This window comes from Herpailurus yagouaroundi, unplaced genomic scaffold (assembly GCF_014898765.1).
Source record: "Herpailurus yagouaroundi ecotype Mexico unplaced genomic scaffold, PumYag 67493, whole genome shotgun sequence".
In the NCBI taxonomy this organism is placed as follows: domain Eukaryota; kingdom Metazoa; phylum Chordata; class Mammalia; order Carnivora; family Felidae; genus Herpailurus; species Herpailurus yagouaroundi.
This window is the reverse complement of record NW_024420301.1, coordinates 1,566,631-1,593,225: the sequence shown is the minus strand read 5'-3', so window position 1 is coordinate 1,593,225 and position 26,595 is coordinate 1,566,631. Positions and strand designations below refer to the sequence as shown.

Below are 26,595 nucleotides of genomic sequence, written 5' to 3'. Positions count from 1 at the left end.
TCCCTCTCTCTCTGCCCCTCCCCCACTTGTGGTCTGTCTCTCTCTGTCTCTCAAAAAAAGTGTACAGCATGATGATTTGATATATATATATATATACACACACATATATATACACATATATATACATATATATTTATATATGTATATATATGTACATATACATATATATGTACATATATGTACATATATATGTATATATATACACACACAGATATATATGTATATATATATATGTATATATATACACACACAGATATATATGTGTATACATATATATATATAGTGAAATGATTACCACAATAAGATTAGTTAACATCTCTGTCCCCTCACACAATTACCTTTCTTTGTGTGTTGATAACTTGTAAGATCTTCCAAGTATATATTGTTATTAATTATAGTCATCATGCTGTACATTACATCCCCAGAGCATATTCATCTCATGGCTGGAAGTTTGTATCCTTTGACCAAACTCTCCCCATTTCCCACAACCCCAGTCCCTGGCAACCACTATTCTGCTCTCTATTTCTTTAAGTTTGGCTTTTTTAGATCCCACATGTGAGAATATATAACATTTGTTTTTCTCTGACTTATTTCACGTAGCATACTGCTCTCAAGGTCCATCCATGTTGTTGCAAATGACAAGATTTTCTTTTTTTTTATGGTTGAATAATATTCCATTGTGTGGGTATGTGTGTGTATATATATATATATATATATATATATATATCATGTCTTATTTATCCATTCATCTATTAATGAACACCTATGTTTTTTCTATGTCTTGGCTATTATAAATAATGTTGCGATGAACACAGAAATACTGATATCTCTTTGAAATCCTGAATTAAAACTCCTTCAAATATATATCCAGAATCAGCATTACTGGATTATATGGTAGTTCGGTTTTTAATTTTTTTAGGAACTTCAATACTGTTTTCCATAGTGACTGCCGCAACATATATTCCCACCAGCAGTCACAGGGTTCTCTTTTCTCTACAGACTCACCAACATTTCTTATCGTTTGTCTTTTTGATGCTAGCCATTCTAGCAGGTATGAGGTGATATCTCATTGTGGTTTTGATTTTCATTTCCCCGATGAAGAGTAATATTGAACACCTTTTCATGCACCATTTGGCTATCTGTATGCCTTCTTGGGAAAATATTAATTTAGTTCCTCTGTCCTTTTTCTAATTGGATTATTTGTGGTTGTTTTTTTGTTGTTGTTTATTTATTTGGTTTTTTGTTTGTTTGATTTGGCTTGGGTTTGGGTTTGGGTTTTGTTTTGCTTTGCTACTGACTTGTATGAGTTCCTTATTTTGGATATTAACCACTTATCAGGTTTGTGGTTTGCAAATATTTTCTCCCATTCTATAGGTTGCCTTTTTATCTTGCTTATTGTTTCTTTTGCTGTGAAAAACCTTTTTAGTTTGATACAGTCCCACGTGCTGATTTTTGGGGTTTTTTTGCTTATAATTTTGGTGTCATATCCAAAAAGTAGTTGCCAAGACCAATACCAAAGAGCTATTTTTAAAGTTTATTTATTTATTTTTAGAGAGAGAGAGAGAGTACAAGTGGAGGAGAGGCAGAGAGAGAGGGAGAGAGAGAATCCCAAGCAGTCTCCATGCTCAGCATGGAGCCCAACACAGGGCTCAATCTCATAACCCTGAGACCATGACCTGAACCAATATAAGAGTTGGACGCTTAACTAACTGAGCCACCCCAGCACCCCCAAAGAGCTTTTTCCCTGTGTTTTCTTCTAGTAGTTTTACAGTTTCAGATATTATAATAAAGTATTTCACTTCAAGTTATCAGTGGTGTAAAATGGGGTACAATTTCATTTTTTTTGCATGTGGTTATCCAATTTTTCCATTAAGTCTTCCTGGCTTTCTTGTCAAATATTAGTTGACTATATATGCAATAGCTTTTCTCTGGGCTCTCAATTCTGTTCCATTGGTCTATGTATCTATTTTTTTATGTTCATTTATTCTTGAGACATAAAGAGAGACAGAGAGAAAGTGAGCAGGGGAGAGGCAGAAAGAGAGAGAGGGAGACAAAATCCAAAGCAGGTTCCAGGCTTTGAGCTGTCAGCACAGAGCCCAACGCGGGGCTCAAACCCATGAACTGTGAGATTGTGACCTGAGTTGAAGTCAGATGCTTAACCGACTGAGCCACCCAGGCACTCCTGTATGTACCTGTTTTTAATACCAATAATACTGTTTCAATTGCTATATCTTTGTACTAAAGTTTAAAAATCAGGAATTATGATGCCTCCACTTTTGTTCTTCTTTCTCAGGATTGCTTTAGCTATTTGGGGTCTTTTGTAGTTCTGTATAAATTTCAGGATTTTTTTTCTATTTCCATGAAAAATGCCATTGGAATTTTGAAAAGATTAGGCTGATTATTTTTAGCTTTTTCTTCTTATATCTTATCGAGTTTATTTACTTGTCTTCACTGGGACAGTTAGCTCAAATTACCTAGACTGACATTACCAGAAGCAGGGGTATACAATACCCTCCTAACTGCTCTCATTACCCTCCAATTCCTCCTTCACAAAGTAACCAAGGATTCTTCCAAGGTACCATTCTCATTGAATCATTTCCTTGCACAAACCCTTCAAAAGCTCAATGTTGATTCTAAAATAAACATCAAATTCCTTATTTTATACAATTAGGTGAAAATCTCTCTTTCTTGCTTCATTTATTTACTGTACACTGAGTGCATGGTGTTCACTATGGTAGGTTCTGCCTAATCTCTTGCCTTTTACCTCTCTTACCTCTTGTCTTACTCTAAACTTACCCTCCACTCTAGTCGAACTGGAACATTCACTGTTGTGTGGCAGACCTGGGTCCAGAACAACACAGATGGCCTAACTTCCAGGTCAGTGCTCTTTCCCCTACACCACGATCCCATATTCAGGTTTAAGTCTGTTCAATCTGTATATTTATGGACATTGTAATAAATTAACTAAACAAAATTCAACTAGTACAACTTATTGTGGCATTTTTGTATTTCTTGTTGCTTTTCAGGCTATTTGTCTTGTGAGTTAGAAACTTAAACCAAGCATTACCTCTAGGGAAAGCAGAAGTTTGGGGAGGCTTTCTGGGATGTAAAGTCTGCAAGTGAATTTATCATCATCAACTTTTTTTCAATCTTCACAGCCACAAGGGCAACTAGGAATAAAACTTCAAGCTTTAGTCTTGTTCTCCATGAAAGCTGAGGGACTGACTGCCTATGGAATTTGATTCCAGAGTGCTGTGAACATCCTGCATCTAAATAAATCTACTCCCATCTGCTGGTGATTGCCTGAACATCCAGTCAAAGTTGAATCACACCAAAGCAAAACAAAACAACATATTTGAAAGTAGGCAAACCTGGAAACAGGGATTCTAGTTTGGGCCTCTACTGTTATTTGACCACAGGCCATCCCTTTTCCTTCTCTGGGCCTCAGTTTCCCTATATTACAATCCAGATGGTTGAACAAAATGACCTGGAATGGCTCTTCCATTTTTATCAACCAAGGATTGTCTCTAGACAATAGGATCCACTTCTGTATCTGATAGTGACATATGGATCCCACCATCCTTTTTTATTTATGCACCCATGTGGAAAGGAGAGCATTTGCTGCAATGGCAAGGAAAAGAGGGGATAAGGTGTGAGGGTGCTCTGCTCTTAAAAGAAGGCAGGGAACTATGAGACACATTATTTAAAAGTTTGATTCTAAAATGGTTAAGAAAGCAGGGGTAAAGAGTTAAATTACCCTTAGCTGTGTGAAACACTCAGCCAACCAGGCAACTGAAGGTTTGCTGGGCACAAGCAATTCCAACCCACTTCACCAAATACTGACGGAAAGTGGAAGAGGGCCGTATTTCTGTGTGAACGTTCCAGCTAACCAAGAGTGACCTTGAATTTCATTTTCATTGCAACCCTTCTCAATGGCATGCCTTAGGAAGTTCAGTGTTTGTGAATGTGACTGAGGTCTATTTGTTGATTGCCCATCTGGGCCATGGGCTTGAGGGACGTCTTTCTGAACTTGTCATGCGTCAAAGATAGGAAAGACAGAGGGGATTAAGTGGCAAAATTTCCTTATCCTCTGACATCCTTTCGTTTCGTAGGACAGTGTTTGAGGTAGTAGGAAGAATAAGAGCCCTCTAGTCAAAATTTCAGGTTTTTCCATGTAATGGGGCCAGAATGCAAAAGCATTGAAGTGGACTGCTCTTCAAAGGCTAACTCCCTTCAACATCTGAAATACTGGCCTTTGCTTTCTTTCCCCTTCCAAGGTGTCAGCCCTGGACCCTCACTTCAACTCTGTATGCCCTGGCTATGGGACAGAGTCACGTCTCAGAGTGATCCAGGTTATCCAGATTGGTGAACGCTTCCTGTTCCCTGAGCTTTGTCCCAGGGACCTGAACTTGGTATCAACAGCACGCTGAGATACTAAAGTCTTTAAGAAAAGTCTTGGGCTCCTGGAATCCAATTTCCAGCCTGATGTAATCCAATTTCCAATCCTGCATGGTCAGAGCTCTGTCATAAAACCCACCTGTGATCCCCTTCCACCCCACTAAGAAGAAAAGCACGTGGGATTATGTGGGTCAAGGGTTTGGGAATGAGCATCAGACATTTTCTGATGTCCAAATGTGTCCAGCTCTTTCAGAATGCAAATTCAGTCAAGGCATTCAAATCACCTCACTCCAGCCACCGCAAAAAACCAGCAAAAACAACAACTACAAACAAACTCTGAGTACACGCTATTCCAAAAGAAACGTACACTTTGCATTTTTGCAGATAGGAAGAGCAAGACCCACTGGGTGCCCAAAGTCAAGGATCTGTGTCCCGTTCCCAGCAGCCGGATCCCGTCCTCCTCTCCCGGCCTGGCCCCGCCTCTGTCTGTGTCTGAAGCTGGCCGGGGGACAACTGCAGAGGCCTGAAGGGGCGGGGGGGCCGGGCTGCGCGCGGGGTGAGGGCGGAGGCGTCAGCGCGCGCCTTTTTGTGCGGCTCCAGGCCCCCACTGGATTGGTTCGGTCAGTGTTGCCGTCGGAGGGGGCGGAGCCAGCTGGAATCCAGGCTCGGAGTCCAGTCGCAACCAGGAGCGGTTGCAGACGGAGCGCACTTCGCAGCGGCGGGTTGCATCCCGGGACTGCTGCGTCGAGCAGAGCTGTTGGGGGCTGCTCCTCCTGGGCTCTGGGCTCCCGCTCAACCCCCGCGCTCCTTGCTTCCCATACACTCGCTACTGTCTCCTTAGAGACTCCTAGCGACCCCCAGCTCCCTCTGGCCCCGCACTGCCTCCACCCCGTCCCTTTCCCCAGCTGTGAACTGCCGTCTCTCGCGCCTTCCAGCCCCGAGCTGCGCGGTCATGGGTATGAGAGGGATGCTGCGAGTCACCGTGTTCCTGCTACTCATCAGGACCTGGCTCGCGGAGGGCAACGACCCCAGTCCCACCCCAAAATTCCACTTCGAGCTCTCCCCCACTGTGCCCGAAGTCATCTTGAACCTCTTCGACTGGTAAGCGGGTGCCGCCAGCCTGGGCATGGCGGCGACAGGGACCGGCGGGCCACCTCGGGCCTCTTGGACGGAGCGGGCTGGGGTATCTTGAACCCAGCTCGCTGCCGAGTCATGGCGCGCGGGTCCTGCCCGTCCGGTCCCTGGAGGGAGATGGGATGGAAGTGGGGGCGACCGGTAGAGATAGAGCTCTGTGCTTCAGCCCACCTGTTACCGCGGCGCCTGACAGAGCCCCGCGTGTGCCCTAAGTGCAGCCACGGGCGGAGGAGGGGGGGCGGGGGGAAACCATGCCCTCAAACCAGGGTCTGCCATCCACCCTCGGGACTAAGGCACTGGGCAGGTTTTCCGAGTCATTTCCACTGGCACCTGGGGACTGGGAGGGGGAGCAGTACAGGGTGGACAACTCACAAAACATAGACAGTACAGACACCTGTTTGAGTCCGGATTTTAATCTGTTCCCTGAGGCGCGTGCGTGTGTTTGTATGTGTGTTGAACGGTGAGGGACCTTTTCCAATGCTGCAGATAGAAATTATTGACTCAGCCTCATCGGAGCCCAGACAGTGGGATCAGTAGCTGCATAACCGTATAAGCCTGTGTGGCCTGAGATGGGTGTGCTTTTGTACTTAGTCCTGTGAAAACATTCTAAGATTCAGGGTTTGTTTGTTTGTTTGTTTTTCTGTTTGATTTCAAGTTTGTTTGGGTCTGCAAATATCTGAAGAGATATTAAACAGTCTTTACATGTAGATCACACAGAAATGTGTGTTTGCAGTGGCCATGGATCCTGCGCTCTGGCATATGGGTAATGTGTGGGACTAAACAGGCGGGAATGCATTGCTTTAATTCGGGAATAATGCATGTGTACACTTTGGAGTAATGCAAAATGAAATTCTGTAATTAAAGATGATTAGAAATGATTTTTTTTAATGACAAACCAGAAATGAACATGTATTCAGAAAAAAAGGCGGGGGGGATAGTTGGGCAAGGTTCCAGCAGACAGCCCTGCAGTGTCCTCAACCCAACATACCAGACTGCGCTAGTGAACTCTCTCTCTCTCTCTCTCTCTCTCTCTCTCTCTCTCACACACACATGTCCACATGTGCGCGCGCGCGCGCACACACACACACAGATTTGCAGGGGCTGACGTTCCCTGATGGATGTGTCAGAGATCCTAAAAATTGTAGTGAAGCCCAGGGCCTATTCTCATTCACAAACCCCTTTTCTGGAAAGAGCCCTACTGAAGGTGTAGGTGAATCAGATGAACCTCAGAGACTTCTAGAAAGGCCAGCTGTCTGCAAGGCTGAGCTGGATCCACTTAACATGGGCTCACTCAAAACACGTCTAGGCTGGAAGCATATGCTTAGCTATAGAGATGTCTGCTCTCAGAATACATGTCTTTTGGAGGACAGCCCTTGAACCCCCAAAATCTAAACAGTTTGGTTGGGTGAGGGTCTTAAATCTCTGCTACATGAGCAGAGTTCTCTCTCTCTGTCTCTCTCTTTCTCTCCCTCCCTCTCTCTCTCTCTCCCTCTGTCATGTGCCATATATCAAGTCTTAAAAACAGAGTTGTATAAACATAAGATTTACATAGATGTAACCACAAAATGCCTGGTCCTAGCCCAGGTAGGGGAAATGTCGCTGAGGCTCAGAGGGGTCACTGAGGGTGCCATATGACCTTTCCTGAGCCAGTCAGGTGCCCCTGGAAGGACTTTCACCAACCTGGAAAGCTTCATCCAGGCTGATGGCAAGGTGGGCCTTCTTAAGGGGCTGAAGTAATGTGTTTATCCCAGGTCCGGAACTTGCCCATTCCCTCCCTTCTCTGCCTCCCCTACTGTCTCCTCTAGTCATGCCCTGCTCCTCCCCAATCCTGCCTGGTAACAAGTATCCAGTCTTTGTGCCCCATTCTCTGGCTAAAAGCGGAAGGGGGGGAGGGGGAAAAGAGGAGTCTGCGTCACTGCTGCGCTTCTGGCTGACTCACTCTAGGGAGGGAGAGGAGTGGGGAGAAACGTGTACATGTATGACTGTACATGTCTGCATGTGTACAGGAGAAAAGAAGGCCCTGACAAGTTGACATCTGGGGTGCTCTTTGCTGTTTGTCCTCTGAGAAGCAATGTGGCATTTACTGATGACCAGCATTTACTGGTGATTTCTCTGTTTCAGCAAAAATTGTGCAAATGAAGCTGTGGTTCACAAGATTTTGGACAGGGTGCTGTCGAGATATGATGTCCGTCTGAGGCCAAATTTTGGAGGTAAGACACAACCAGATACTAGAAGCCTTTGTGTGACATGGAATAGAGCTGAGATGGATGCAACAAGACAGCTCCACTCAGTACTGCTGCCCATTGGCACTCCCCAGGCTCAACACTTTTGCCTCTCCAGACCCCACATTCCTGACTGTGGGAGACCTTCAGCTGAGCACTTTCAGGGCCCCAACACCCAGGCCTTCTGCTCTGCTCTTCCACTTCTCTGCCTTCTTATGCAAGGGGCCTTTCTGCCCCTTCCCTTATAACAGCCTGAAGTGCACTCCCGGGTGTGGCTGGAGAAGCAGTAACTAAGAAATGGACTGTGCACTAGAGTTTTCTGCTACATTCGTGGGGAGGCACACATTCTTCTACTTGAGCACACATTCTTTGCACTTTGGACAGTTGCCCCATTCAGCTAGTTCAAAACTAAGGGCATGGTCTTCTCTGTCTAGTTTACTTTACCCACCGGGGTCCCAGGCACTTCCACCTCTGCCACCCCTTACCAAAGCCTTTAGCTTCCACCAAGTTCATTTTCATTCAACACATTCAAGTCGGTGTGATCTTTATAAATCCAGCCTGATCACCTCTCAGAGTTTCGATGGCTTTATTTAACTGCCAAATATAACCCTTAGCCTCGCAGTCAGACCTCAAGCACAAAGATGAGAAATGACAAGGGAACTGAAACACAAAGCCAATATATAAGTTTCTCCTCTAATTCCTGCCTACCCCCCACCCTTGGAAAGGGTGACTGGGCTCAATCACACAGCTTTAGGGGACAAGCATTCTAGTCCAACCCCACAGAAAAGGAGTAGCATTCTCCAGGGACCACCCGAGAAACCTAGACCAAGGACAGACAAAAGGAAGGGGAGTCAGTCAGTAAATAAGAGTTAGTCACATTTCAGCTCAAAGGAAACAGAAAGCTAAAAATCAGAGTGGCTGAGTGGAAGAAAGCCCTCCACTTCCTGCAGGTGGTAGACCTAGACACCTACTCTAAGGGGTTAATGAATGCTAATGATTCACATTTGTACATATGAATAGAAGTCTTCCAAAAACACAATGCCTCCACTCTAAAGGGCCCACAGCTAGGAAGTGTACATTGTAGTAGACCGGTAACAGAATTCTGGGGGCGCTGTGATTTGCTGGGAAAGCCACCTGGAAAACCAAGGCCCCAGGCTTTGGAAGTGGGACATTTGACTGGTGTTGCTTTTGCTGTGTTGCTCCCTCTGAGTCTCGGGACAGAAGGTGCAGTCCTGGATCTAAGTAAGGTGAGTGTGCACTGGGCATTAGAAAGCTGGAGTGGAGAGGGCAGAAGTCAGGCTCTTTCAGTGTGGACATTCAGATGCTAGAGCACAGCCAGCACTCTTGAGTGACACTGGTTTTTGAACAGCTGCACCAAGCGCTGGTGGCTGTCAAGGGGGTAGCTACTACACTTTCTCCTTTCCTCATTTTCGTGTTTCTCAGCAAAGACTATCCAACAGCCATTCATGTACACCAAGCACACCCTTCCCACTGTTTCAGATTGCCATCCCTGCAAGCATCCAGCATCAGGGGGAGGGAGCCGGGGCAAGGACCACCCTCTGGGGATTATCTGGTGTGGCTGGTCCAGTCTCTCCAAGGCACCACACCAGTGTCTTTTGAGCTAACGCAAATTTGTTTATACCTGATTCCTAACCTGAGTACACTAAGCTTTATAGGCATGTACACCTGGGGCGTATGAGGAAAGATGGGTCCTTGATTTGACCAAACAGTAGATGAAGGTGGGAGAGCAAGGACAATGCAGGACCTTCTAGCATTTAGAGAGAAGAAGGCACTACAGACTCAGTCTGGGACTGTTATATAGGGTAGGGAGGGGGTTGCCAATCAATGAGACACTGGGTCCAGGGTTTCACCTTTGCGGTAACCCAGGACTCCCTGTAATGCTTCCCACTAGACACAGAATCAAATTCCCCTCTGTGTCTGAAGTGATATAGAGATTCAAGGACAGACACACACACATACACACCCCCCACATGCAGAGGCCTCACCTAACCGTGGTCAGGTTCAGTGGGTCAGTAATGAGGCTGTGTGAGCCTTATTACTTCCTTGAGAGGAGGAGGAGAAGGAAGAGCCAGGGGAAGTTAACAAAGCTGCTTCTTTCTGGGCAAGAGAAGTGGGATTCTACAGTATTGCAAAAGGCAGGTCCCTGAGGACTTCACCTAGTTCCTCACCTGGCACAATGTAGGCACAGAGTGAAGGAATGAGTGGGACATCTTCACCATTCCTCCATTTATCTGCTTTTCCTCCCGTACTCTGATGGCTGCTAGGGAGGACAAGGACTTGGGGTAGCAAAATTTCCAAGAGGGAGGAAGTGGTTAACCCCTCTCTGCCTTCCTGAGCCCATCAGGAAGGAATATGGAGCTGAGGCCATCACCACAGAGATAGCATTTACACACCTTATCTGGAAACTTTTTGTTTCCCTCCATGGGATACCTTGGCTAATCTCTCATAAGGTGTCCCCTCTAGGTGAGTAAATTAGAAAACAGCTCCAGGTTTCCTTCCTCCAGGCTACATCCCCAGGCCAGGACTTATGGACTACATTTCAGCTCCCAGTTGACCCTTGCGCAGGGCTATGTCTTGGCCCTTTAGGGTTCAGGTCCCCCAGAATTCCACTGGAAGGGATGGGGCTGCCTGATTGGCACAAAATGGTGTAAGATGACAAGCCTGACCCAAGAGTGAGGTGTCAGGGGATGGATGGCCCCTCTAGGACTAGTTGCCTGCTTAACACACTTTCCACTCTCTAAAGGCATGTAAGGAGCCTGACAAGCTATAATAAAGAACTGCATTTCTAGAGACCTCTATCACTACATACAGTGCTGGGGATCATTCACAATAGCCCTAAATTCTGGAGTCTGGGCTGTGGCCTCTCAGAAAGGCCCATTTACCTCTCAGCTGCCATTCATATGCTGATGCCCAATCCCAGGTCACTGAAGCATTGGGATAAGATAAGCCTTTTCCCTCTTTTCTGCTCAGCTTCTGGGTCATCAGCCTGCAGTGAAGCCAGCAGGTAAATTGCAAGTGTCACACATGTACCCATAGCAGCAGTGCGGTGTAATACATATAGAATAATGGCTTAGCTGTGGAGCCAGGTGAAGACAGCTTTGAGCCAATAGGAAACAGCAAAAAGTGTTTTTCCACAGCACTTTATAGTTTACTACATATTTTCACATCCATTATCACATTTGAATGGGCAGTGCTAACACCTAGGCCCAAAAAAGAAAGCAGGAGGCAGAAATACACTCCTACAGACACACATTGAAACACACATATCAACATACACAGACATCCTCACACATGCACTCACAGGAATAAACTCACAAGTTCATTCACTCATAAATTCAGTATACATGCTTACCTGCACTCACATATTTACACGTGTGCACACATCTGTGTACATACAAAACATGCTTACACATTCACATACACACATGAACATATTCTCACAAACACACTCAAAAATTTATTCACACACATAAATTCATATGCCTCTGCTCCCACATTCACTCAAACTTGCATACAAACATGCTCCCATGTACAGACACTGCCAAATTCACTCACACACATAGAAACATGCGCACACACACATGCTTGGATATTCACACACATGGACATACACACATTAACATGTTCAAATATTCATCCATACACATAAATAACTCTTATTCGTCCACATACAAAAAATGCTTGCATACACTGATGTGTACGTGCTTACACATGCACATTAACATGATTGCATGCAAACAGGCTCATGCATTCACCCACACATGAGGTGCTTATACACATGAACATGCTCACATATTTACCAATTCACACACACAGGCTCACACATTAAGGCACATCCATATCCACATGCACAGATATATTCACACATTCACTTATACCTGCACAATGACACACTAACATATGTGAATATGTTCATGGATTCACTTGCACATCAGCATGGTCACACATTCAATTACACACCAGGACACTCATGTATGCTCATATTCAATCACACACAAACATGCTCACACATCCACTCAAGCACATAAATGTGCTTACATAGACTCATATCCCCACATGTATAAGTATGATGAGTGTGAGAATATAAGTGTGATCACTAATCACACTTAAAACTTGCATACAAATAAGGTCACATATGCAAACAACTCACATATTACACAATAAGCATGCTCATGCACAATGACACAGACACATACAGTCACACACTCAGAAGTTCACTTACCTTCCTAAACATTCACTCACACAAACACATTCAATTACACATTCCCTCACACATGCACTTAACATGCCCACACACAGACTGACACATGAGCATATTCATACACACAGACACATCCATCCAACACACAAACATTCACATACACTCATGTAAACACAACTTTAACATACAAACATGAGCATGCATTTACTCACACATGGACATGCTTATGAATACATTACATTCACATATAAATACAAATACATTCACATGTGAACAGACTCAGACAACCCACATGTTTACTCCCACACAATACACTTCAATACATACACGTTCACATATTTGCTACCTCACAAACACACATAGACTCACACATTCACCCACACTTACATATGAATGCACTCATATTTATAGACATACTCACACATTTACTCCCACAAAACACTTGAATATTTCAATATTTATACATGCAGACATGGTCACATCCACTCATGTACATGTTCACACATTTACTCACACACAAACATGCTCACATACATGAAAACACCAATTCACTCACACACATGAATGTACTCATACATTAACATGCTAACATATATGAACATAGAAATTTGCTCACACACACAAATATATACATGTTCACACATTCACTTGCACATGAGCACATTCATACACTCCCACACATCAACCTGCCTACATGCTTGCATGTGCTTACACACTTACTTACATGCAGCATATACAAGCATACAAACATGCTCATGCATTCACTCACACATGAACACACAAATTCACTTATAGGCATGGACATGCTCACATACATATACTCACACATTTACACACACAAGTAAGTTCACAAATACACCCATGTTCACACATTCCCTTGCACATTAACAAGCTCACATACACTCATACAGTCACACATTCACTCACTCATAGTTGCACACTCAAACACACATTCAAATTCATTTGCATATGAACACACATTTACTGACACACAACACACTTAAGCACACAAATGGCTTACAGGCAGACATCCTCAATACTCTCGTGTATATACACTGGCATAGTCACCTGCACGTGAACACAATTACAGATTTGCTCATGTATGTGAATATGCTCACATACACTCATGTGCACAACTCACACATTCATTCACACAAAGACACATACTAACTCACATATGGACACACTCACATGCACTCACACAAATATGTTCATACACACCACAAATCTTAGCTCTGTTTTTGGGCTCATTGCTCTTGAATTTTTATCAGAAAACCATTTGGAAAAAGAGTGCTTCATCTCCATATTTTCTCTTTATCTTACCTTCATCATATCATGGGCGAGGCCCAGCTGTAAGAGCTTAGCTCGTGTTAATTATGAGATCAGTGCTATCATTATCCCTATTTTACCCATGAGGAAACTTGCACTCAGAGAGATTAGGTAACCTTTTTTTTTGGTAATTTTTATTTAAATTCCAGTATAGTTAACATACAGTGTAATATTAGTTTCAGGTGTACAATCTAGTGATTCAACATTTCTATACATCACCCAGTGCTCATCTCAACAAGTGCACTCCATAGTCCCCATCACCTATTTTCCCCCTCGTCTCTGGTAATCATCACTGTGTTCTCTAGAGTTAAGAGACTGTTTCTTGGTTTTCCTCTATTCCTCTTTTTTCCCTTTGCTCATTTGTTTCTTAAATTCCGCATATGGGTGAAATCCTATGGTATTTGTCTTTCTGTGACTGACTTATTTTGCTTAGCATAGTACTCTCTAGCTCCATCCATGTTATTGAAAATGGCAAGATTTCATTCGTTTTTTATGGCTGAGTAATATTCCTGTGTGTGTGTGTGTGTGTGTGTGTGTGTGCATGTGCACGCGTGTGTGTGTGTGTGTGGTTATGTTTTATAAACAATCTCATTTAATATGGCAATTCATATATATATATGAAAATTTATTCTGGCATCATACTTGCCTCTGTAAAAAGTGGGTCATCAGTGAAGAACTCTGACAAATACGTTAAGATATAAAAACCTATCAGTGCCTTGAGAAAGTGACTTAGCACCTATATATACATTTGGGTGTGTATGTATACTGTATCTTCTTTATCCATTTATCAGTCAGTGGACACTTGGGATGTTTCCATAGTTTGGCTACTACAGATAATGCTGCTGTAGACATTGAGGCACATGTATCCCTTCAAATTAGTATTTTTGTATTCTTTGGGTAAATACCTAGTACTGCAGTTGCTGGATCATAGGGCAGTTCTATTTGTAACTTTTTGAGGAACATCAGCCACTCTGGAAAACAGTATGGAGGTTAGGAAACTTATTCAGGGTCACACAGCTAGTAAGTGTCAAGATGGGGTCCAAACCCAGGCTTGCTCCTGAGTGCATGCTTTATCATACCCTGCATGTAATAGTGTCTTCCCATTTGTAGGTGCCCCTGTGCCTGTGGGAGTATCTATCTATGTCTCCAGTATTGAACAGATCTCAGAAATGACTATGGTAAGTGTGTCACCTTCAGCCATGGGCCTGGGGACAAGGGACATGTGGCAAGGAGCAGAGTCATAAGCCAACTCCAATTGTCCTGACTCACAACAGAGCCCACATAGATGAACATGGTAGGTTTTGTAAACTATAGCCACTGGAACAAAAAATAAATAAACCCAAATGGATTATAGACCTAATAGCGAAAGGCTTATGAAGTTTTTAAAAGATAATATGGAATACTGTGTTTGTGTCTTTGTGGTAGGACTTGTTTAAAAAGACATAGAGGGGCCCCTGGGTGGCTCAGTCAGTTGAGCGCCCAGTTCTTGATGTCAGCTCAGGTCATGATATTGCAGTTTCTGAGTTTGAGCCACGCATCTGAGTCTGTGCTTATAGCACAGTGCTTGGGATTCTCTGTCTCCTCTCTCTTTGCCCCTCCCCTGCTCACACATGCTCTCTCTCTCAAAAATAAAGTTTTTTTAAAAAAAGTTACACAGCCCTTTTAAAAAAATAAATAAAAAGACATAGAAAGCAGAAAGCATAAAACCATAAAAATAAATACTGGTAATTTCAACTATTTTAAATTCTATCTAGCCAAAACGTCTGGAACTTCTGTTTTGCAAAACAGACAAAACCAGTATAAGTGTAAAAGGATAAGTCAGAGTGGACTGAGATATCTGCAACACAAAGAACTGATATTGAAAGTATACATAAGTCCTGTGAATTAATAAGAATATTTTGAAAATGATAGAAAAATGACTAGAGGAGTGCCTGGGTGGCTCAGTTGGTTGAGCACCTGATTCAGCTCAGGCCACCATTCCTGGTTCATGGGTTTGATTTGCACATCTCTCCCCATCTCTGTCCCCTCTCTCTCTCTGTCCCTCCCCCGCTCACGTGTGTGTTCTTTCTCTCTCTCTCTCCCCTCTCTCTCTCTCAAAAATAAATCAACATTTAAAAAAGAAAAAAATGATTAGAAAATTTGTGAAGAAAACCAAGTAGCAAATATGTGAAAACATACTTGACTTTATTATTAGTCAGTGAAGTGCAAACTAAGACCAGAGCAAGAATCCATCACATACCCACCAGATTGGCAAAAGTCAAAAGTCAGACCATACCAGGCAGGAGCTGGCCAGGCAGGAGCATTGAGAAATCTCATCTGTCCTCAGTGTGGGTGTAAACTTGAACTTTCACTTCATAATTCTTATTTAATGTTGATTTGGGTATGTATCATGTGTTCACACAGTGGTGTATATGTAGTATATTCATATGAACAAATTTTATTAACAGACATCAACTTGAATGAATCTCACAAATATAATACATACAGTGTAATTCCATTTGGAAAAAAAATTTTTTTTAAATGGGTCCAAGCAGTGTTTCCTAGAAATATACACATAGACAACAGAATTCTAACAAACAGCAACAAAACTATTATCATTAAGATCTAAGATAATGGATACTGCTGGGAGGTAGGTGTGGGGAATATGTTCTAGAAGGAACACATTGAAACTTAAAGTTATTGGTAATGTTTCATTTCTTAACCTGGATTTTAATTACATGAATTTCAGGTATTCTTTTTTTTTTGAAGTTCATTTTTAACATTTAACATTCTTACATATTTCAGTACTCATCTATATTTGTGATATATTTCATACACCTTCATGCACACACACACACTGTGAGGATGGAGAGGAGGACAACCTCACTTACAGCTGGGATTCACCTTTCTCTCCCCAGGACTATACGATCACAATGTTTTTTCATCAGACCTGGAAAGATCCACGTTTAGCATACTATGAAACCAACCTGAACTTGACCCTGGACTATCGGATGCTAGAGAAGTTGTGGGTCCCTGACTGCTACTTTTTAAATAGCAAGGATGCTTTTGTGCATGATGTGACTGTGGAAAATCGTGTGTTTCAGCTTCATCCAGATGGAACAGTGCGGTATGGCATCCGGTGAGTTTCCCCAGGCACTTGAGGACCATCCTCACAGGCTTCCTTCTTCCAAATGAGTATCCCATAAACACACTGTAAGAGACACACAAAGGAGCCCACAGCTTTCCACATCTGTCTTGTGCTGCCCCCTCACTCATCCTACCCAGTAGTCAAAGTGAAACCTTCAGAGCTTTCCACAACCATCCTTGGCTGTCCTGTCCCCACACCTTGCCCATCTTTCAATCCCTAACTTAAATGCTCTCTTTGTCAAGAAATCCTCCTTGATTACCTCAACTCAAAGAGCTGTCCCTCCACTTTAGCGTTCTTTTTTTTTTTTTAATTTTTTTTTCAACATTTATTTATTTTTGGGACAGAGAGAGACAGAGCATGAATGGGGGAGGGGCAGAGAGAGAGGGAGACACAGAATCGGAAACAGGCTCCAGGCTCTGAGCCATCAGCCCAGAGCCTGACGCGGGGCTCGAACTCACGGACCGCGAGATCGTGACCTGGCTGAAGTCGGACGCTTAACCGACTGCGCCACCCAGGCGCCCCTCCACTTTAGCGTTCTATACATTCTGTTATTTATCTTTGTTTCTTTTCTCTTCCATGCAGTGAGGGAGGGAGACAAATGAATGCTGAAGCCCATATGTAATGAGGGAAGGGGACCAATCTCTGCCATTGGTCATATTTGCATCATGCAGGGGAGCCCACGGTGTGCAATATATGTCTATTGTCTATGGCTCTGTACACATAGGATGTGCACATGCTGGAAATCCTCACTGGCTTATTTATAGCACAGTATATGGTCACCAAGGCTCTCCCCACAGCATCATCTCTTATAAACTATCACTTAAGACGAGCATAAGAGATAAATGTAGCTCAGAAAATTTTTCCAAAAGGTAGTTGTGCCAGGGTTCAGCCCCTGTCTCTGAGTCTCTCTTTCTCTTGGGTGCTCCTGTTCTATCCCTTTGTTTCTCCCTTCTTTCTCCATGGCCCAAGGTGCTAGAGTTAAAGAACAACAAAACTTACAAGGAACAGATGACTGGTCATACCTGTTTCATTAAAAGGGGTCCTCAGCTGATAAACGCTGCATGGAGGATTCATAGAAAGGAGAAACACACACACATCTCTACCCAGTGTACAAAATGGAAATTGCTTAAAGGGTTGAAAGGGACTACACTGGGATTAGCAGCTGGGAAGGGCAGGATAACGGATAGGGGACAGCCTCCCAGCGGAGGCTGCAGAGAACGTTTGTAATTATCCTCTTTCCCACAGGCCATTCCTCCCACTTCCCTAGCTCCTCCAAGATCCTTCCTCAGATTCCTCCCACAGACGCACCACCTGGCAACTTGAAGCCCCTGCCCAACACTGCATGACCCACCTTAGATATGTTAATACCTCCTACCCATTTATACCTACTACTGGCAATTTGCTCAGCTCCAGTGGTCCATGTACTTAGGCAGATACGCAGAGATGAGAGTGCTATGGGAGCACCTCTCCTAGCCAAAGGTGGGCCTGTGCTACAGCTCACATCCATGCCTGCACGACACATACGGGCACTCCACATGGGATCTGGCACATCAGCTGCTCCAATGTAGCCTTGCTCCCTCTTCAGCAAGAAACTCCACTTTCTGTCTCTCCATCCAGTTTCCTCAAGAGCCCTTCCCATTCTGATGCCCTGAGACTTCCTGACATGCCACACACCTGTTCTTTAAGCCCTGCCAGACTTGTTGGCATATACATTCCCTCTCTCCTCCCTCCACAAGTGCAACTTAGCTTTCCTCTAGAGAGAAAGGAAGGAAATGAAGAGGAAAAAGAAGGAAAGAAACACTGGAGGGAGAAGAGGACCCAGTTCTAGTGTAGGCAGTATGGGAAGATGTTAGGTGAGTCAGCACTTGGAGTACCTCTCTCCTGCACACCCCTGCAGCCTTCTCAGGAATGGTTCTTTGCCTGAACTTGATTCGCTTTTCCCTTCCTTCTGCTTTTCCTTTGCAGACTTACCACCACAGCAGCTTGTTCCCTAAATCTGCAAAAATTCCCCCTGGACAAGCAGACCTGCAAGCTGGAAGTAGAGAGCTGTACGTATGTCCTCCAAGGCCCCTCATTTCTACTTGGGGTTATGGTTATCCAGAAACCAAAAGCAGAGTAGAGAGTGAGAGGGATAGCATATTTCCCCTACTCCATCCCTCCCCATCCTCTCTCTCCTCAGTAGACAGACAGACAGACAGAGGTATATACAGAGTATCTGGGAGAAGGTGGACTTTAATGTGTAAATAGTCCCATGAGGAAATTGTACCTTGCTATTGGGAAGTTGTGTACAAGCTAGTGTGCAGGAGCACATCTGTTTGCTTTCTTTCCTGGCTGAGAAATTCCAAAGTGAGAATTCCCTTTCCAAGCTCCCCCCTCTTCTGTGCTCAGACTCAGCAAACCACAAAGGTGCCCCAAATGTGCAGGTTCCAGCCATTCTTTGGGTTCCACAGACTGCTCTGGTGTAAAATCTGCCTATGCCTGCTTTCTCAGACCGACCTGCTTCTTTCCCTCTCCCAGATGGCTACACGGTTGAAGACATTGTATTATACTGGGAAGGCAATGGGAATGCCATCCAGGGGACTGAGAAGCTGCACATTCCTCAGTTCAGCTTCCTGGGGAAAACAATGGCTAGCAAAGAGGTGTTCTTCTACACAGGTGGGTCTGATATTCTCTCCTATTTCTTCTCTCTTTTGTACCCTGGTAAACTCCTGGACATCTCTCTGCCTTTGACCTCTGCACTCCTGACCTATTTCCTTCTGGCTCTGTACACCTTCCCAAACCCCCTTCAAAATGAGGAAATGGATGTGGAAGCACTTGGCTGGGTTTGACACTCTACAGGTATAAAAGGTTCATGCTTTTGCTGATAAAAATAGGCCTCCTCTTAAAGCCAGCCTCTCCCCCTCCATCTGTTTGCAGCTTTGAAATATCCTGTATCTCCCATTTCAAAACTCCAGTTGACATGAAGCAAGTGAGGAAGGAAGGAGGAGAGAACAGACTCACTATGCCATATGGGCCTACTTACATGCCACTGTCACTGGCCTTAAGGCAGCAAATAGGGTCAGATCTACAAACTGCCCAGGCTGGAATAGTAGAGGCTGAACTGCCCATCAGCTTCCCCTCCTCCATCCTGCACTTCACCCTGAAAATCCCCTCAGCCCTGCCACCCTAATACCAGTATGTCTCCTTGCCAGGTTCCTATGTACGTCTGATACTGAGGTTCCTGGTCCAGAGGGAAGTCACCAGCTACCTTGTACAGATCTATTGGCCTACTGTTCTCACCACTGTTGTCTCTTGGATATCGTTTTGGATGAACTATGAATCCTCTGCAGCCAGGGTGACAGTTGGTAGGTCCTGTCCTCATCCCGAGGAGGAACTTGGATCATCTTGCTCAGAAAAAAAGTTGACAATAAGAAAGGAATACCTGGAGTGGTATGTGACTGCACAGGCAAGGAAGCAATATGGTGCCTGCCCAACAGGCATTTATACAGGTCCTCAGCCAATCCCTAGCAGAGACACTGATGTTGGAGACAAGTGTGAAAAAACAACAGGGATAGGATCTTGATATGTTGGGCCCAAAGTATTAGAATTCATTATTTGCTGGATACATAAATGAACAGGTCATAAATTTAGATCAGAAATGTAATACAGCAGGGGTGCCTGGGTGGCTCAATCGGTTAAGCGTCCGACTTCGGCTCAGGTCATGATCTCACAGTTTGTGAGTTGGAGCCCCACATCGGGCTCTGTGCTGACAGCTCAAAGCTTAGAGCCTGCTTCAGATTCTGTATCTCTCTGCCCCTTCCCCACTTGCACTCTGTCTCTCTCTCTCTCAAAAATAAACATTAAAAAAATTTTTTTAAAGATGTGTAGAAATGTAATACAATAAACATAGATTGAGCAACATAGCAAAATGTCCTACTAGGCATCAGAGGACTTCCAGAGAAGCTTGCCCTCAATGAGTGTCTAATGGAATGCTAAGATAGATGCTAGGAGATTCTACACTTGATCTTAGCCAAAAGGCCGAGAAGCAACAGATGCTAGGAGATTCTAGAGGAGGAAATGACCCAGGTCTTGTTGTCTAAAACTACACCAAGAAAATGTTGCTCAAACTGGGTTTTCAGGATTTGTGGGAGGCAGAGGCATAAGACTTGTCATTCACTAAAACAGGAAATTGCTGTTAAAAGGCACAGGGGCCCTAAGAGGGGACTAGATCACAGAGGGCCTGGGGCAAGAGCTGGGGAAATAGGGAGAATAGCAGAAAGACGGGAGGGTTGAATTGGAAAGACCTTGAGATCCCAATTTTAGCAGTTAGAACTTCGTGTCCAAGCAATGGGGAAAACAAGAGGGTTTTGAGCAGTACCAAGGAGGGGCCTAAGAGATCAGCTCCCAAGTTTATCTGGCCCCAGTGTGCCCCACATCCAGGTCTGGTTTTCCATCACCATCTTTGGGGCAGACTCCTCGGCCTCCTTCTTTAGGAGCACATGTTGGACTAAGCCTTTAACATTTGTGTAATATTTTAAGGGCTCACAAACCTTTCTGAGGGATGTGATCTAAAGGAAAGCCCATGTGTCGGAAGGCAAAAGAGATTGGAGATGTAAGTCACTGTGAAACCATGGCTGGAGATTTTGGACTTGACCCTAAGAACAATGAGAAGTCACTGAATCATCAAAGCATGACTGGGTGTAAAGCTGAGGGGGGGGGCAGGGAGGAGCAAAGAGAGCACTTGAGCAAAGTCCCCAGGCCTAGGGAGTTGAAGGCATTTTGCTGAGAGTCCTCCTTATCCCAGAGATGATCGTTGCTCCCTTCCTGTGGGATGTGGACCTGATGGCTTGCCAAGAACTTCAGCCACCTGAGGATCCTAACCCTGCCATGTTCTTTACAGGTCTGACTTCAATGCTCATCCTGAATGCCATCAACTCACATCTGCGGGATAAACTCCCCCAAATTTCCTGTATTAAGGCCATTGACATCTACATGGTCGTATGCTTCTTCTTCGTGTTCCTGTCCTTGCTGGAATATGTCTACATCAACTATCTTTTCTACAGCCGAGGTGGATCCCGGCGCAGACTCAGGCGACACAGGAGAGCCCGAAGAGTCATGGCCCGCTACCGCTACCAAGAATTGATGCTGCAGGTTTGGCTTTTTGACTGACAATCAGCTTTCCCTGATTAGGGATTGGGCACATATTAAAACCTAAGTTTAGCACTTGACCCTTTCACATTTCTTAGCTCCTTTTAGCCTCACACAGCACATGTGTGTGTGTGTGTGTGTGCTCAAACACACAACACAGACACACACACACACCAGATAACAAATAGAACAATTTATCATCACTCCTTTACAGGTCAAATCATTGTCCTAAAGTCACAAAGCAGTAAGTGGCAGAACTAGATTTTCCCAGACCTTTTGACTTCAAATCCAGTCCACTTAGCATACTTTCCAAGGGCAGGTGATGGAACCAGAGGGAAGAGGAACACAGGCAGGCTGAAAGGAAAAGATAGGCAGCAGAGGTGTTGGTCTACCGCTCCTTCCTTTGCTCTTTCAGTTCCCAAAGCCATGCTGAGACTTTTGTTGCTGGCAGTACATTAATGTCCAGCAGTACCCCCTCCTTCACAGGGAGCCCAGCCACATTGCCTGAGGAGCCCTTGCCTCCATCCACCACACAGCACTCCAGAGGGAGCAGCTGCCCCAGGGAGACACAGGCTTGGCAGCCACCATGGATTTCCCTTACATGCTAACAGACTTTTGGTCTTGTTCCTCAGCCCCTTGCACGCCGGAGATCCCAGGAAGAAATGATTCTGTCAGTGGAAGAGATCAACAATCACATTGCAATTGCTGTTGAGGAAAGTCCTCTCCCTCCTCCCTCCCCACCACCAGTGCTTATTCATGTAGGATGTGAACCTACTGACTTTGTAAGTCTACCTACTATCTCCTTAAAGGATGACCAGGTTAGCATAGAAGATGAAAGTGGCTCTCCTTTCTCCACACCAGTACAGGCCTGTCTGGCAAGCCTCGAAAGCCTCAGCTCTTTGACCTCCATCCCAGAGCAGGCCCCACTGGCCACCTCAGAAAGCCTCAGCTCACTATCTTCTCTCTCAGAGCAGGCCTGGATGGCCTCTAGAGAAAGCCTGAGCGATCTCCCCTCCACCTCAGAGCAGGCCCTGCACAGCTATGGCGTTTGCTTTAATGGTTTTGAGATTGATGACAGTGTTATTCCTACTGAAATCCGCAACCGTGTGGAGGCTCATGGCCATGCTGAGACCCATGACCCAGAAGACCCTGAAGAGAACTCGAGCTCAGATGAGAGTCGTGGCTGTGGCCCTAGTGGGAGGCATCTGCTTCTCCACAGCCACAGGTGTGTGCAAGAGGCAAGCTATAGCCTTGATGAGATCCGTAGCAACCTTAATGAGATCCGTAGCAACCTTGATGAGATCCGTAGCTTGCCTGATGACATCAAAGTTGAGAGCGGCTACCTTGACCTTGAGAAGCAACTCGAGTGTGATCTTGACAGCACCTGGAGCCTTAATGTTGATGATTTCATGGGCTTTGACCAAGGCAAGGATAGTAACTCAGAGTCTGATGACAGTTGCCCCCCGAGTCCTGGGTGCTCCTTCAGTGAAGGGTTGTCCTCCAAGCTCTTTCACCCTGACTATGTCCCTAAGGTCGACAGGTGGTCCCGGATCCTCTTCCCTCTTGCCTTTGTGGTGTTCAACATTGTTTACTGGGTGTATCATCTCAATTAGTCCCATAGTGCTCTTTTCATGGTTCCACTTGATTCTACTCTGCCTTCTTTGTTCATTTTACTTTGTGGTTATTTGGGCAGTTGAATCATTTCTACCTTTCTCTTTGTAAACATGAGGTGGTGAGTGGTTGGAAAGGATGCGTTCTGACTGGAAGGAAAGGTATTGAGGAGGAGTTGGAGGTAAATAGCACACTGATTTCCCTTTTCTGCTAGAAGACTATCACCTTTCCAAAGACTTCTACCATCTATTAAGCACAGAGAAGCCCCTAGAAATGTTCAGAGGACAGAGCCAGGTTGGGGGGGATGGAGGAAGCATCCAAGCCCTATGCATAAACATTTCTAGGGGTTTTTCTGTCCCCCCGAGGTGTTGAATTTTCTTTTTCATTACTTTTTTTCTTCTGTTTTTCCTTCCTAGGGATTATGGTCTTGCTCACCCCCTGATTAAGGTTTTACAGGACAAAGTCAAGCTGGGTTGAACAGAGGTACACAGGGGAAGGGCTAGCCATGGCTTTAAAGTGCAAGGGGATGGCACTAGGGAACTTGGGAAACTTTGAAAGTGCCTCTTCCCCACTATTTTTTCTGTTGTATTTTGAGTGTGGCATTGTGGCATGAGGTTGGGAGTGGAATATGAGTGGGTAGGGGTACTGAGTGAGATGTCAGAGTGAGAGATCATGTTTCCAGGAGGAGCTTACAGGGGGTGATGAGGTCAACTTGGAGATTACCCAGATGTAACTAGCATCTTTGGAGGGATTGGAACTTCTCTTGTCTATATTCTGCTTCATAGCGCTTGACAACACAGCCTGAGTACACCTAGGTCAGATGCTGATGTGATCACTAGTTACAGAGAAAGCACTTGATAAATGAAGACTAGGGTCAGGACATTTCTGGCTTGCTATTTCATCCTCTGGTCTAGAACAGCAAATGAAGAATTGTCGTGAATCTCTATATAGTAATCTTATTTGTCTAGTGCACAGCAAGTGTCAACAAGCTCACTGACCCATCACAGTGTCACACCCTCACAGGAGCCCAGTGAGGCAGGAAGGCAAAGCACATTGTCTTCAGTGTTCCAAGGGGAACAAGTGGAGCTTATGTATCATGCTTGAGGACATGCAGCCAGTGAGTGGTAGATCCACTCCACTTGCTCTTCCTTCTTCTTGTCCTTTTAACTCTCTCAACTGAAGTGTTCCCCTTTCTCCTTGCCCCTTTACAAATGGGGGTGCTCCATCGGGTTCTGCTTATCTGCCAGGCACCAGACCTCATTTGATAGCACCTGGAACATCTCTGCTGGAAGTGGCCAGTGACCAGCCAATGAGTGTGAACTGAGCACATGGAACATGAGCACTGCTCACCCAGTGGGGCTCCTAAGGGAAATAGAAAGTAGCCTGCACTCCAACATTCTTAGCAGCTCCACCTCATGAATAGAGGCCACAGGGAACAAGATTTGCCAAGCACTCAGCCTGTGTTTCTCCTTCCTCCCCAGGCAGCCTCTCCCGTAGCCCCTCAGCCACCTACCCTTTTAACTGTGTTTCTGTGTTTGTGTTTCTGTGTATAGCTGAGTGTATGTGTGCATGAAAACAATTTTGTGTGCACATACAACCATTTGAGAAGCTGTACAGCTCTATGTATATCAGTGTAAATCTATATTGATGTGTATAAGAGTGTATATATAACAACATGTGGATGCGTGTATGTGTGTGCATACCCCTAGGAAAGAGTGTGTGTGCTTGTGTGTACACACATGGGTATGTGCTGTGTGTATATGACAGCATATGTGCATACCTATGTTACTTTATCTGATTTGAATGAGTGTGAAAGGAAATACACCTGAAAGCATATTTATTTCCTGTTGGTGGCTCTTCTGGAACCACCATAATTCCTTTGGCCTCCACATATGTGGGGGGCCTTATTTGGCCGGGCTGGTTAACTGTTTCGTTCCAATTCCTTGTTCCAGGGAGCAGTGTCTCCCGGCCCCCATCCATTCTTCTCCTCCTCCCTCCACCCATCTGTGCTGTCGCCTGGACGGAAGACATAGGAGAAGTGAATGTAGTCCCAGGAAGTGACAGTTTAGTGCCTTGAGGTAGGAAGTGCTCAAATGTGAGATAAGCTGGGAGTGCAGAGCATTTTGCTTTGTCCTGAAACGAATGTTTGCATAACAAAGACAGAGATTGAGGGGGGCTCCTTGAAGATGCATTAAGAACAGAAATATGTGGACAATGGATGGAGACAGCTAAAGAACTGGAGAGGGAGTTGTATATAGCCTTTATAACTTATTCCCTTATTGCAATCACATTGTACGCCCAACATGTGTAGGGGCTGAAGACAGCCAAAAGCAGGTGGGTGATGTGAAGACATATCCCAGGGGATCAGCTGTAGCACTGGATGCAGAGAACTAAAGGTGCTTGGGAAAGGCCTGCAGGCATGGCCAGTAGGAGTGGTCCCTTTTAGGGGCACTGTAATAACCCATCCTGCATCTTTGGACAGCCTTGGATTTGGAGTCCAGAAATCCCTCCTCCTACCCACTCCAGGAAAAGAGATTGTTATAGGGGTGAGAGGATTGGCCAAGGAGACAGGTACAAAGGGAGCCCCAGGGACTGACTGTCTAGATCGGTCCAGCTTGCCATGTCTCTTATTTTCTATACACACAACATACAGATATAGCCTCCTACACATACACACCCACAGAGACATAGACAGTCACGCATACATGGATACTCACCCTCAGCACTAAATGGATATATACACAAAGACATGCACACTCACATATAGCTACATATATATTCACATGCACAACCACACACGATTACCCTCATTCATGTGCATGCACATGCGTGCACATACACACACACACACACACAGATAACAGCTAAAAACAAAAAAGTTGCCAATGGAATATCTAAGATTGCCTCTTTCTTTTTGGACACCTCTCACAGAAAGATACAGGTTGGGAGGAGAGCAATGACACCAAATCTGAAGCTCCCATCATGGCTATTGAAAGTCTTGCTTCCTGGAGCCTAAACATTGGTTGGTTGATTTGAATTTGGGTTTCCAGTATCCTAGAGGACCGTCGAGCCCTGTAGGAAGTGAGTGGCCTATCTGGGGTGATGTCATACAGAAAGACTGGAGCAGTGGGGACCAGAAAGCGGGTTTGAAGATTGGTCTGGCAGCAGTGCATAGGAAGGCTTCAGAGCACAGACGAAGGGCATAGAGGCCAGTTGTAAATATGTCTGTAGATCCACATAGCTAGATAAAATATTTATACCTTAAAATGAACATCTCGGGAGCACCTGGGTGGCTCAGTCGGTTGAGCGACCAACTTCGGCTCAGGTCACAATCTCGCAGTTTGTGAGTTCGAGCCCCGTGTCGGGTTCTGTGCTGACAGCTCAGAGCCTGGAACCTGCTTCGGATTCTGGGTCTCCCTCTCTGC

General features: G+C 44.8%; 1 protein-coding gene and 1 non-coding gene across 2 annotated transcripts; one reads left to right on the top strand and one right to left on the bottom strand.

Annotated features, from left to right (window-relative positions):
* The first annotated feature begins 5,103 nt into the window (after positions 1 to 5,103).
* GABRQ (gamma-aminobutyric acid type A receptor subunit theta) lies at positions 5,104 to 26,258 on the top strand. The gene is made up of 9 exons (XM_040467473.1): positions 5,104 to 5,499; positions 7,654 to 7,742; positions 14,416 to 14,483; positions 16,203 to 16,423; positions 18,398 to 18,480; positions 18,950 to 19,087; positions 19,624 to 19,776; positions 21,312 to 21,562; positions 22,192 to 26,258. The coding sequence occupies exons 1-9, from the start codon at positions 5,351 to 5,353 to the stop codon at positions 23,170 to 23,172; spliced, it is 2,133 nt and encodes a 710-aa protein (XP_040323407.1). The 5' UTR covers positions 5,104 to 5,350; the 3' UTR covers positions 23,173 to 26,258.
* Positions 20,276 to 20,461, bottom strand: LOC121025100 (U2 spliceosomal RNA). Its single transcript, XR_005787942.1, has one exon. It is a non-coding gene; the product is annotated as a U2 spliceosomal RNA (small nuclear RNA).
* Positions 26,259 to 26,595: the final 337 nt, after the last annotated feature.